The sequence below is a fragment of the Molothrus ater genome, chromosome Z (genome assembly GCF_012460135.2).
Source record: "Molothrus ater isolate BHLD 08-10-18 breed brown headed cowbird chromosome Z, BPBGC_Mater_1.1, whole genome shotgun sequence".
Classification (NCBI taxonomy): Eukaryota; Metazoa; Chordata; class Aves; order Passeriformes; family Icteridae; genus Molothrus; species Molothrus ater.
This window is the reverse complement of record NC_050511.2, coordinates 24,027,281-24,040,887: the sequence shown is the minus strand read 5'-3', so window position 1 is coordinate 24,040,887 and position 13,607 is coordinate 24,027,281. Positions and strand designations below refer to the sequence as shown.

At 38.8% G+C, this 13,607-nt stretch overlaps 1 protein-coding gene across 2 annotated transcripts in view; it reads left to right on the top strand.

Annotated features, from left to right (window-relative positions):
* The window catches only part of SV2C (synaptic vesicle glycoprotein 2C), a 119,509-nt gene that overhangs the window by 55,728 nt on the left and 50,174 nt on the right, over nucleotides 1-13,607 (top strand). For both annotated transcript variants that reach the window (XM_036402723.2, XM_036402725.2), the window contains one exon: nucleotides 11,621-11,772. In XM_036402723.2, the coding sequence (XP_036258616.1) occupies nucleotides 11,621-11,772 (152 nt within the window). The remainder of the gene's footprint in view (nucleotides 1-11,620; nucleotides 11,773-13,607) is intronic.

Below are 13,607 nucleotides of genomic sequence, written 5' to 3'. Positions count from 1 at the left end.
GTTTGTTGTCTTTATGTTATGGAGCTATGGTTCAGCAATGCAGTTGTATGATATTTGTGCTCTGAGAAATCCTTTCAATTGGTCTGAAGTAGGCTAGGGCTCAACATGAATGCCAAAAAGAAATTACCATAGCACTCAGTAGTTTTAAACTGATTTAGGAAGAGGAATAGAAGGACAAGAGGAGAGAGAAAAATGTGAGGAATCATCTAGCTAGAAGAATCTCTTAGTTTGTCACCAGATTGTCAGATACGGCTTTATAAGACAAGAAGGAAAAATGGCAATATTCTACTTCCTGAAAACCCCAAATCCCATAGAAAAACAAAATTTAAAAAATCCCTTATCATAAATTACCATCAGTTCCAGAAGCTATGTTTTTTCACTCCATGCACAAACACTGCAGATCATGTAGCATGACACTTTCACTCTTCTGTGATCCTGCAAAGTTGAGAAGCTTGTTGTATTACTGCTTAGCCTGGTCCTGGGGCAGGTCTGGACCCTTATGCTACAAAGGTTTGGTCTTTTGCAGACACAAAATGGCTTTAACTGAAATTGTCCCTTTTGGGATATACTGCAAAATATGTATTTATTATGCTTCATGAGAAACCTGCCTACACCATTTCCTCCTCACCTGTCTAGGAGCTTTTACAGTAAGAGTCAGTGCCTGTAGCTTTCCTTGTGATACATGTTTGTCCTTGATTGGGAACCACATTCTCTTGTGTACCCAGCATATTATTAAAGGTCCTTGAAGGAGCAGGCCCTTCAAATCTTTATCTTACACTTTCCCCACTCTGTTCAAAGTCCTCCTACCTCATCTTTGAGAGCTACATGAATAGATCATAGATAATTTGTCACCATGTACTATATTTTAAATGGAGTCTCCAAAACAAAACAAACCCCAAACCAATCCAACAACAACAACAACAGAAGACAGCATGAACTGTAGAGTTGTTCCTCATAGCAATTACTGCAGAGAGAGATTCATGGCTGGCTCATATTTGCTGTTTTCTTCAAAGATTGGATTTTTCCCCTGAATAATCCCTTTCAGATTATATCAGGGTAGGAGTGTGATAGCCATGAGGTTTCTAGAAATCTGTTTGTCAGACCCTCAAGATGAGGAAAATCCCATCTTGATAGGTGTTTCCTCTTCCAGTCAATGGGCACATCACAAAACTTGCCCCTCTTCCAGTCAATGGGCACCTCACAAAACTGCCTCAGTTTCTCAGATATGGAGGATAGTGGCTTAGAAACTTTGTCTTTCAATTTCATCAGGACCCACCAGTGTATCTTATCAGGTCCTATCAGCCTGTGCATCTTCAGGCTACTTAGATGTTCTCGAACCTGATCTTCTCCTGCAGTGGAATGTTGTCATTCTTCAAGTTCCCCTGCCTTGTCTCCTGCAGCCGATGTGAGTGGAGCTCTTCATGATGAAGACTGAGGGGAAAAAAAGTTAAGTGCCCCAGCCTTCTCCATATTCAGGTAACCAGATCGCTGGTTTCCTTTCGGAAAAGGCACACGTTTTCTCTAGGCTTCTCGATGACCTTCCACTGTACCTCCGTTTTTGAGTGAGGATACTTTGTTCCAGTAATTTTGTGTGATTCAAATAGCCCAACTATGGAACTTGAATGATTTTAAGGAAAGAACTGAATTATATGTTTTAAAGGCAAAATGGTATTGTTACTCAGACTGGAGAGGAGTGGGAGTTTTCTGAAGGGGCAGAGAGTTATTGGGATAATTTCTTTTAATTAAAGATCACTCAATTGAATCCAGAAGTCTGATAAAGGTCTAGGAGGGCTTTAGACATGGTTTCCTACAAAGTGAAAAGACATAGAAGAGAAACTGTGCATGGTATTCATCATTAGCCATTGTGGGAAGGTACAAATATTTATCATCAAAAAGCACCTTGTTGTATCTGTTTGAAAATGTCTAAAGAATGTTTTTCTGATACAGAGCATGACTCACAACATAGCTGCTAATTTGAATGAAGCTGGAGTTTATTCTTTCTTCTGAGCAAAAAAAAAAGATGCTAAATAAATGTGGCCTCTTTTAAAAGCACACAGTATGTCCAGAATGCAAAATTTCTTCAATTTGCCAGAATTGCCAATTTGGCCAAATTTTTTTCCAAACCCACAGAAATATTAGGAAATACAGGTTAGATATTTTTAACTGATGTAACTAAAAGCTATTAAGAAGCTTTTCTCCTGCCTGTTATCCCTTGTGAAAAAAAGTCTTTCTCAAGACATATTAACATAATATTCCTTTTTGAGACTGCTTTAGACTATACTTCATTACATCTGAGACTTACCTACAGACAACTTTCTTCATCCTTCCTTAGACAATCTCTAAACCTTCCTGCAGTACTCCTTCTATATTATTGGAATCTATCAGAGAGTGCTGGTGTCACTATGGTAGAACAAACCTTGTAATTCAGGTATTTTCTCAAATTCTTCACTTTTTCATGGGGAATCAAAAGTTAGCAAAAATCCAAAACTGTGAATGTAGTTTCTTGTAACTTGCAGTTCTGAGGGGTTCCCTGAGTAAGTCCACACACCCTGACTTTTACCAGCAGTTTTGTATACTACGTCTAGTGGCAAAAAACACTTTAGGATTGCATATCCACCCCTTGGAGACTGTGACATGAAGGGTGTACAAGCAGTCTATATACATAACAACTGCAAAAATGTTCCAACAGAGATGGAGACTGTGTGGAACGAGGACAAGATTGTTGACCTACCCAAGCAGTTCCTTCAGGAACTTCAGACCTAGACCAACCTCCAGCTTTTATAATTCTATATCATCACTATTTAGTATCATGTTGTATTTATCTTTTACTTCCTCAGATCCACTTGTTCCACTGCTTTTTTTTGTGAAGAACCTTGTATTCTCTCACTCTCAAAATGTTGCAATCTTCTGCCTCTGATTCCTCTTCAGCATCCAGCTGTGTCCTACCCAGGGCTATCAGTGTTTTTACACTGTGAGCTAATGAACAGCTCTGCAGGTGACTGGCTTCAAAGCTGATAGGCTATGCCAAAAGGGATATACACTTCTCAGTGAAGCCAAGTGAGCAGTTGGAAATGTCTGAGCTTCACAAATTGCTTTGCTTCAGTCCTTGCAGCTTCAGATGTGGGTAAAGGTTGATGAGAGGTTCTGAGAGAGAAAGGGGTCTTCTCTAAACCTTCTCTTCCCTTCTGTAAGAGAAGACAGCATTCTTATGAGGAAAGGAAGATTATATAAAGGGGAGAAAAGGAAGGAAAAGACCAGACAAGGGTAAATAAAGAGAGATTACACAACAGAAAAAAAATCAAAATAAAAATTATAGAATCGTAGAATTATTTAGGTTGGAAAGGATCTTTAAAATCATTGAGGTCAACCATCAAACTAATACTGCCAAGTCCACCACTAAGCCTTATTCCTAAGCATCTCATCTACATATTTTAACACCCTCCAGGGATGGACATTCCATACTTCCCTGAGCAGCCTGTTGGAATGTTTTGAAAACCTTTCCATGAAGAATTTTTTCCATGAAGGAATTTTTCCTACTATGCCATTCCTATGGTACAGCTGAGGCTATTTCCTCTCATTCTATTTTTTGTCCCTGGGAAAAGGGGAGACCAACCTTTCTACACCTCTTTTCAGGTAGATGTAGGAGTGATAAAGGGTTTTTTTTCTGATATTCTCTAGCTGAAAGTCCCCCAGTTCCCTCAGCCACTCCTCTTAGGACTTTGCTCCAAATGTTTTGCCATCCTTGTTATCCTCTCTGAACATGTTCCAGCATCAAAATGACCTTCCTGTGGTAGGGGCTGAAAATTAAACACAGGATTGGAGGTGTTGGCCTCACCAGTGCCCAGCACAGGGGGCCAATCCCTGCCCTGGCCCTGCTGGCCACAGCATTGCTGATCCAGGCCAGGATGCCATTGGCCTTCTTGGCCACCTGGGCACAGCCTGGCTCATGTTCAGCTGCTGTCACCAGCACCCCCAGGTCCTTTCCAGCCACTCTGCCCCAGCCTGTGGAGCTGCCTGGGCTTGCTGTGACCCAAGGGCAGGACCCAGCACTGGGCCTTGTTGAACCTCACACCATTGGCCTCAGCCATGATCCAGCCTGTCCAGATCCCTCTGCAGAGCCTTCCTGCCCTCCAGCAGATCAGCGCTCCCACCCAGCTTGGTGTCACCTGCAAACTGATTGAGAGTGCACTTGATCCCCTTGTCCAGGTCATCAAGGAGGGCATTTAACAGGACTGGCACCAGTACTGAGCCCTGGGGAGCAGCACTGGTGACAGCCACCAGGTGGGTGTAACTCCACTCACTGCTGCTTTCTGGGCTCAGCCAGCCTGACAGTCCTTTACCCAGGGAACAGGGCAACTGTCCAAGTCATAGGCTGCCAGTTTCTCCAGGGCAGTGCTTTGGGAAATGGTGTCAAAGGCTTTACTAAAGTCCAGTTGGGCAACATCCACATTCTTTCCCTCCTCCATAGTGTATGGTTTGTGAAAAGCAGGTCCTACTTGATCTCCTTCTATTTTAGGATCGCCCACTTTGGATGGGCAATCCTATAATAGAAGGAGATCAAGTAGGACCTGCTTTTCACAAGCCATACCCATGATGGCTGGGCTTGATCCCCTGGTTCTCCTATATGTGCCATGTGATGGTGCAGGCTTATCTGCTCCATGACCTTCCTGGACACTGCAGTCAGGCCTGTAGTTTCCCAGATCTTCCTTCCGACCCTCCTTGTAGATGTGCATCATATATCCCAACCTCCAGTCTACTGACACCTCCCCAGTTAGTCAGGACTGCTGGTAAATGATGGAAAGTGGCTCAGTGGGCACTTCCACCAGCACCTCTAGGGCTCCTGTGTGGATCCTACCCAGGCCCAAACGTTTGAGCGTGTCTAAGTGATGTAGTGGGTCTCTGAACATTTCCCTTTGGATTATGTGGGCTTCATTCTGCCTCTGCTCTCTGTCTCACAGATCAGGAGGTTGGGTGCCCTGGGAGCAGCTGGTCTGACTGTTAAAAATTGAAACAAAGAAGACCCCAGTCTTTTCTTCATGCTTTGTCACTGTGTTTCCTCCTTCATGTGAAAATGGCTGGGTTCTCTCCTTAGCCTGCCTTTGTTGTTAATATATTTACTGAAACCTTTTTTTGTCTTTACAGCAATAGATAGGTTAAGAATCATTTGGGCTTTGGCCCTTCTGATTTTCTCCCTGCATAATCTCATGACATCCCTGTATTCTTCCTGAGCAGCCTGCCTACTCTTTCTTAGATCATAAACTCTCTTATGTTTTTTCTGGAGTTCAGCTCTCTCTTCAGTCAGGCTGGTCTTCTTCCCTGTAGTCCAACTTTCAGCATATGGTGACAGCCTGGTCCTGCACTTCTAGGATTTCATTCCTGAAGAATGTCCAGTGGTCCTGGGCTCATTTGGCAACCACAACTGCCTCCCAAGGGACTTTCTCAACCAGGCTTCTAAACAGGCCCAAGTCTGCCCTCCACAAGTTCAAGGTACATGTTCTCCTTGCCAACTTCCCTTACTTCTCTGACAATGAAAGCTTATCACAGTGGCCCAGAGAGCCTCCAGCCATCATATCCCATCACCCACCAATCCTCCTCTGCTCAAAAACAACAGTTCCAGTAGGGTGCCCTACCTTGTTGACATCCTGACCAGCTGTGTCAGGGAATTATCTTCCAGGAACCTCCTGGGCTGGTTCCTCTCCACTCTGTTGCTTTTCCAGTAGGCATCTGGTAGGTTGAAATCCCCCACAAGAACAGTGGGGGGATTGTGCCAGTGATTGTGAGAGCTCTCCCAATTGCTTCTAGACTATTTCACCTGCCTTTTCTTCCTGTTGGTGGTCTATAGCAGACACTGACCTTGGTATTTGCCTTTCAAGTAAAAACTTGAAGAGTGAAAAAGAAGAAGAAAATCTACAAAAGATAGAATTAATTAGCATATGTGAAAGCAATTTATCTGACATATCTGACACATTTTTTGCTATTATATGCTTGAATGTAAATTAAACTTGATTTTTTAAATAGTATTGGGTAAATAGGGGGAATGAGTTATTTATTTGTCAATTCATTTTTTGTCAGAACTGACTATTGTAGAGTTCAGTAAATTATCATGCGAATCATTTTTACAAGGACTCTCTTGCTATTAATAGCATACAGGCCACTTATGTACCTGCAAGAAAACTTCCTTATTCATAGTCCAAAGAAACACTTGTATTTAAAAATGGGTACAGTGATCAACAAAGCTTAGTCTTTAGTGTAATGCAGTTTTCTAGGTCTTTATCCAGCAGTTCTCAAGGAAAATGTTGATCTGTTGGCTCGCCATTAAATACTTTGCCAGTCTAATGGCAGTTCTGAAAGGAAAACCACAGTGATATTTTTCAATGAGACTTGTGGTACTGGGGTAGAAAACTGTTCAAGAAAACTGTTATGTGCAATTGGATGGTAGGACAAGGAGTGATGGGCTGTTTCTAAATCTCTGAATCTGTGTTTTGAGCTCTATCACTTTTTAACAAATAATGAATAACAAGGTGACAACTTGCAAATGCAGTCTCACACAGACACTATCTATTTTTAGTCTGGATGTTGTTCAAGTTTGAAAGAGAAGACAAGGTATTTCAGAAGAACACCATCCTACCGTGTATGTTTAGTATTCTGTAAGGGCTTTTTGTCCTAATTATCTCTATTCCTTTTATGCTTTTACATTTCAAGCCCTTTCGGCTAGTGAATCTGCAAATAAACAATAGCTTCTATCTGAAGCCAGAGGTTTCTGAATGCCTCACAGACGTGTTTTCATCCCAGCTGTCACACTGTGCAGTTGCCAAAATCTGTTGTGACAAATCACAGCTCTGAAGGTAGATTAGCAGACATTTATCATCTTTGTTTGTAACAGAGAAAATGCAAATGTATCTTAGCTTATTGTTTGTTTCACTGAATCCCACTCTCCTAAGGTGCACCCCTTAAATCTCCTTTTGGTTTCACCTTTCTCACAATTGCACAGAACAAACCTGAACTGAGAGTGTACATAAATATGCATTCTCTCTTGCTTTGCCTACTTCTGATGGGGTTTATTACATAAGATGAAGAATAACTGAAAAAGATCATTATTTATTGTTCTTTTCATTGACATTTATGGTATTCTCCCACATATAAGCAATACGTGCAGTAGCAAAAGGCTCCTGCTATTTTATTAGTGTTGTTCTTTAATATATTCCTACATATTTACCAAAAAAAAAATCAAGGCTGAAGGCATGTGTCCTTTTATTTCACATGAAAAGTCTGATTTTTATTGAGTGAGAGAACTTATTTCATGATTTTGGGCCAAGCTCAATGAAGTTTTGCCTCCTGTTGGTATTAGATTTTGCCTCATTACAGAATGTGTTATTCAGGAGACAGATATCACTCATGATCATCATCCCAGAGGCTTAGATCTGTGGGTTTTTAATCCTCTAAAAAAATGTTCAGACTTCACATAATTTATCTGTGAAGTAAGATAGGAAAAAAAGTACTTAGTTTTTGTACATACTAACAAGATACATACTATTCATGACCCAGAAGGAAGTAGTGCATGGACTTCTCTCTGTTATCTGTGGGTAACATGTTTACATCCACTGCTTTGGTTAGGATAACTGAAGAAATAACAGAAATGAATAAGAGATGAGATATTAAAGCTTCAGCTTGTTTGAATAATTTGTGTTTAGGAAAGTTAAACTCCTTCCCATTTTTAGAATGAATAGTCTTCTCAAGTCAACCCACAATTTTCATGGGCTTTTTATCTGCACAGGGAGACATATCAAGAGAAGAATATAGTTTCACATATCAAATTATTTTCTGCAAGTGACAATGAGCCATATAATTTACAAACACATTAACAGTAAAGAGCCCACTGTATAATACCAATTCTTTGCCAGAAGCAGACTTAACACTGTAACCTGTGGGAAAATAGCATTGCATTTTCCTTAAAACAAAAGATGAAGTCTTCCTACTGAGGCAGTTCTGCTTTTAATTTTACTTGAAATTCACTCCTGTACATGCCACCATGCATTTCACAAAATGTTGGCGGGCAACAAGAAGACAGTTGCTTTCAAACTTACAATACAAAAATGTTGAGAATCAAATTTTATTCCTTCCCTAAAAATATGGAAGGGCTCACCTGGACGCACTGAATTATTAAGGGTTTGTATGAGTGCAATTGAAGATGGGATCTAGCCAAAGTTTTCTTTTTTAAAACTGTTACAATTGTGTTCTTCTTTGCACCTGTTGCATGATTTATTGGTGGATTTCTTTAAATATGAACTTTTGATAAGTTAATTCATAAATAGCAGTAGTGGCTGAAAGATCTGAAAAATCCTCACAAGAAAGTGATGGAAGAAGTTGGAGATACTCTGATCTTCTCTTGTCCCAGTCTTGGAGAGGTAGTTTATGCTTCTGCTAGCAATGTTCAGTATACCAAACACCATGTTAGTTCCATGATAGAAAATTACTGTAGTACCAAGCACAAGTTAAAACTTCTGCAAGTTGGGAAGAAATTTCTTTGCTCCTTAGAAGAGTTCTCAAGGTCCATTGAGTTTTTAAGACAATTTCTCATTGTTGTTTGGTGTGAGAACAATTGTAGCTGTTCCTACTCTCCCTTCCTGCTGTCACTTCCTCTGCATTTAGGAGCAAGTTTTAGGGAATGGAGACATGGCTACTGCTAGTTTGAGATTGTCCAGCATTAAGAGAAAAAGAACAGTCTTCTGCAGGAGGATGCTTCCTCTCCATCTTCCTCCTTGTTCCTCCAGTTTTGCAGTTGATTAGCCTTTCTAAGATTTTCATAATCAATTTTTAGTCCTTGTAGTAGCTTTATGATATAAGAAGGGTTTCATATGTACCAGCATCCTAAAATACTCTGTACTTATATGAGGCTAGAAGGACGAGTTTAACCAGCTGAGAAGCAAATTTTCCATTCACAGGTTTAAGGTGCAGAAAAGCACATAACTCACTTTACTACACCATTGCTGTGAAACAAACACCTACAACTCTCCATAGCAGCAGTTTTCTGAATGATGAAAGTACATCTGTATTTCTCCTTTAAACTCTAGACTGGTTATTTTCACTGTTTAGTAAATACAAACACACTATCTGGACTTTAAAGAATTTCTTAGCCTGTTTATGTACTCACTGGAAGCGCCAAATAAACCAATCAGTTGAAACGGAAGAATTGTGAGTTTTCAATGCTGATTATTTTTTTCTTGCTTATTTGCATATCCTAAGTAAACATTTTTATTTTCTGGCTCCAGAATTCCTTTTACATGTATAAAGGGTCTATTTGCTAGCCAAGTTGCCCTATTGATTTGGACAGGGCTTCTTCTGTAGCTTTGGAGAACCTTTAGGATGTAGCATATATGTCAACCCACCTGGATCAGTTTTAATGGCTAAAGCAGCATTTACCTCTCATCATCCATAATATAGTTGATTCATGCTAAGAGGTGGGAGGTGCCTTTTTAGCTACTTTTGGTCAGGTTCTCTTCATTTTGTGGCATTAAGACAAGGTAGATTTTCTCAACTTGAAACATCCACCCAATGGATGCCATGAGCAACCTATTAAATTAGGTCTCCTTGAAAGCAGACACCTGTAACTCCTTATCAGCACTTTTCATCTTTGTCAGGAAAGAGGAAGATCTTGTTTCTGGTTCTACTGGTAAATTTTTGACCTTAGAAAAGAAACTCTAATTAGAACCATGAGTACTCTATTTGGAACAATGTGGGAGTGCAATTCAAAGCCATCTCTGCACCCTGGAGGGTTTATATCATAGCAGTAATCCTTATATATTTATGAAACTGGAGAGCATTGAATCCATATAAGCACGGAGACAGCAGGGTTTCCCCATCACAGGAAAATGAGTTGTGGTTCTACTCTTGGCCATGCCCCCTCAATTTTTCCTCAGCCTAGGGGAAGCTCCAAGGACATTGTCCCTTGTTGCCTGTGACAGGGCAGTTTCCTAGTGAAGGCTTTAAGTATTTCCGCCCATGAGAAGAAATGGGATACACCTTGTTAGCTGTGTATGTAACAGGAATTCCTAGAGGTGTAAACCTTTGCATTACCAGAAGAGCCTTTAATAGCTAGCAGGTTCAACTATGCAAAAGATTCATTGTAAAGCTAAATATTGACCAGCAGTATTTCAGAAAAGACAATGCTTCAGGATGTCCTAATTGGATCCTCCAGTACCTGAAGGGATCCTGTAAGAAAAATTGAGAGAGACTTTTTACAATCGTGTGTGGTGATAGAACAATGTGGAATGGCTTCAAACTGAAAGAGGGCAGGTTTAGGTTAGATGCTAAGAAGAAATTCTTTCTTGTGAAGATGGTGAGGCATTGGAATGGGGTATTGAGGAATGTCGTGCCATCCATGGCAATGTTCAAGGCCAGATTGGATGGAGCTGTGTCTAGTGAAGGTGTCTCAGGTGTCCCTGCTCATATGCAGGGGTTGGAATCAGCTGCTCTTTCAGGTTCTTTCCAACCTAAAGCATTCTATGACTCTGTGAAGACCTGTACAAAGGAAAAGAGAAAACAGCAATCCCCTGTATAAGCTCAACCCAATACTTCATAACAGTACATGAAGATATATTAAAATAAACTGTATGGCTGTGGCACTGAACTTTCTTAGTGGTGAAATACCATTTCTGTATTCATGTTTCCCTTGTTAATATCTATTTAAAACTGTTTTGAGGTTTGCTGTTTGCTTCCAGTTTGGCAGCTGCCAGATGATACATAAATATGCATTTATCTTTAAAATTCACTTACAAATTCAAACTATGCCATATGATGTATGTAATCTGAAGGTATTTTCTACATTGGAAAAAATAAAATCCACAAGCACTTGTTGTGATGTAGAACATTAGGCAGCTTGCATACGTAGTGAGCAGATAAAGATAGTAAAAGATGACTTGGAAACTGGTACCAAAAGTGATACATATTTTGAGTTACTTTAATTTTTGTAAAACCAAGTTGAATCTTCTCTTTTTTTTTTTTTGTGCAACTGACCTTCAGACAATGATTATTTTACCATAAGAAAAAAATGAATATTATATTAATGCAAATGCTTTTCATAAAAAATGAAGTAAAAAGCCAGCATGGACTTAGCTATTCATGTAGTCCAATTGAGTAGAATATGTTTTGAATTTTGTGTAAAAAAAATCCTAATGACATTTCGTTATTTCTTGGTTACCTAAATCATGGGAGGTAAGACTTAGAAAAATACCCATTACACTTTGGGAAAATGAGTAATATTTTTCCATTAGAAGCAATGTATTTTGGCATTTGTCAGTAGACTGCCATGATTTTGTAACGGTGAAAGTCAAGACTTCACACTGGTTTCTGTTCCAGTGACTGACACATTGACAATTCCCTTGAAACACTGAATGTAATAAATAGTACATAGAATTTTCAAGGAAATATTTGACAAAAAATTGCATCCAAACTTATGAAAGTTTTCTCTAGAGTTCTCCAATATATGGTGCAATTTAAAAAAAAACACTTGCCAGAGAAGGTGCTTGTATTTGAGGTTTTTGATGACTGCTGCTACAGGCTTGTTCAAACTTTATCTAGCTGTAACTCTCTTGCTTAATCCATTATCTGTACCTCCTTTTAGGATTGGTGGAGCTATGCCAACAGTCTTCTCCTATTTTTCGGAAGTGCTTGCTCGGGAAAAACGAGGTGAACACCTGAGCTGGCTCTGCATGTTTTGGATGATTGGTGGCATCTACGCTTCCGCAATGGCTTGGGCAATAATTCCTCATTATGGTAAGAAAAGCCATAGAAGAAAGAAAAATCTCCTTGTGATTTGGAGGTATTCTAGTATGAAATTAAAGATCTTGAAGCTTGATAGCTTAAAGAAGAGACTTCCTATCTGTTTTTGAACTAGTGACCTAACTGATAAAAATAATATTAATTATTATATTATATTATATTATATTATATTATATTATATTATATTATATTATATTATATTATATATTATATATTTTATATTATATTTTTATATTATATTTATTAATAATATTATTATTTAATAATTCCTTTTGGAGGGTATAGTGGGAATAGATTGTATGCCAAATAATAAATAATTTATTACAAGATGCAAAACTTCAGCAATATCCATATTCAGTCAGATTTTTTAAATTACTGAAAATCTGTAAACATTAAAATTTAATTGGGGTCATTGTTAAATCTGGAGAAAATAGATGATGTGGAGATTTCCATCAGAGAAATTTTAAATTGCAGGAATGTCTAAGTAGTGATACTTTGATACAGTGATAGATTGTGAATTGAACATTCTTGAGAAGAAGAGTAAGAAGTTTCTTAATGTTTGCAGTGCTGAAACCTGAAATTAGTCTGAAAATAAAGCTGTATTGAATGTTTCTTAGTAGATATTTTTAGTGGTGTAAAAACTGATAAATGAAACATAGTATATTTAAATGCTGTGGGGAAGTGTGAGCGCAATGGCTGAAGCTATACCCATGTAAAATACAAGCTACTTTGTCAAAGAGCTCTTTAATTTCTCTGACATAGTTAAACACAATATGGAGGTATAGATTCAATTCTTTGTCTCTTGTGCTTGCCTTTTACAAGAGCTAAGTGCTCAGAGGTCTCCAGGGTTGCTCTGACTGCTCAGGCGTTCTTAAAAATCAGCTTCTTAAGCAGTTCTCTCTGGCAGGCCTCAAGTGAAGTAAAGCAGCGCTGTGAGCTGGCATCCAAAGCAGCTTCTTTTAGCCAAGTGATGAGGTTTATCAAAGCATTATTGTGAAGGTTTGCTTGAAGTGATGGGAATATTTAGCGAGTGATAATGTCCAGAAATAAATTATGATAGTGCAGACTAATCAAATACCTAGACTGTTGCATTAAAATTATTTTAGGGTTCAGTACACTAAATCTGAATCTCTATCTTCAACCTTGCCTTTTGACTTTGAACTTCTGGAAGCAAAGAGAGGAATTTGTGCTGACAAGGCACAATATGGATTTTTTTTCCAAAGTAGTAAATTGCTCTGGATGCCAAGTATTTTTTGCTTTCCTATGGACTTTTATTTTCTTTATCTTTCCATGGAAAATGCAAACATTATGACAGAGTAATTTACATAGGTTGTCTAATTTAATGTAGATTTTATAAATAACTTTATATCCTTTACTGAGGTGCTTTTAGAACATCACGTGACAGTATATTTTAATATAGTGCACTTATACCAAAGCAGTGTCACTACAGGGAAAACATTTCTCTTTCTTTAGCAGAGGAAGAATATCAGCAACAAAAAGGGGTGCTGCACTGAGTTTTTTTTGTTGTTCTTGTTTTTGTTGTTGCTTTTTCCACCTACAAAAATATTTGTTAAATAATATAAGACAAGAGAAAGTAAAAAACAATTTGAAAACATAGTATGCTTTAGTGCTAGACATACAAATCACTACTTGCAGTTTATTAAGGTAAGTTACAATGAACAAAAAAAGGCCAAAAAAATCAAGCTATCAGAAGAATCCTTTTTCATAGTAAAAGAAGTAAGTTTGTATATCATTTTGGCAAAAATTGCTCCCAGGGCAAGCCCTGCTCCAGCATTTGGGGAGTGTGGTCACACATTGCTGTCCCCTCA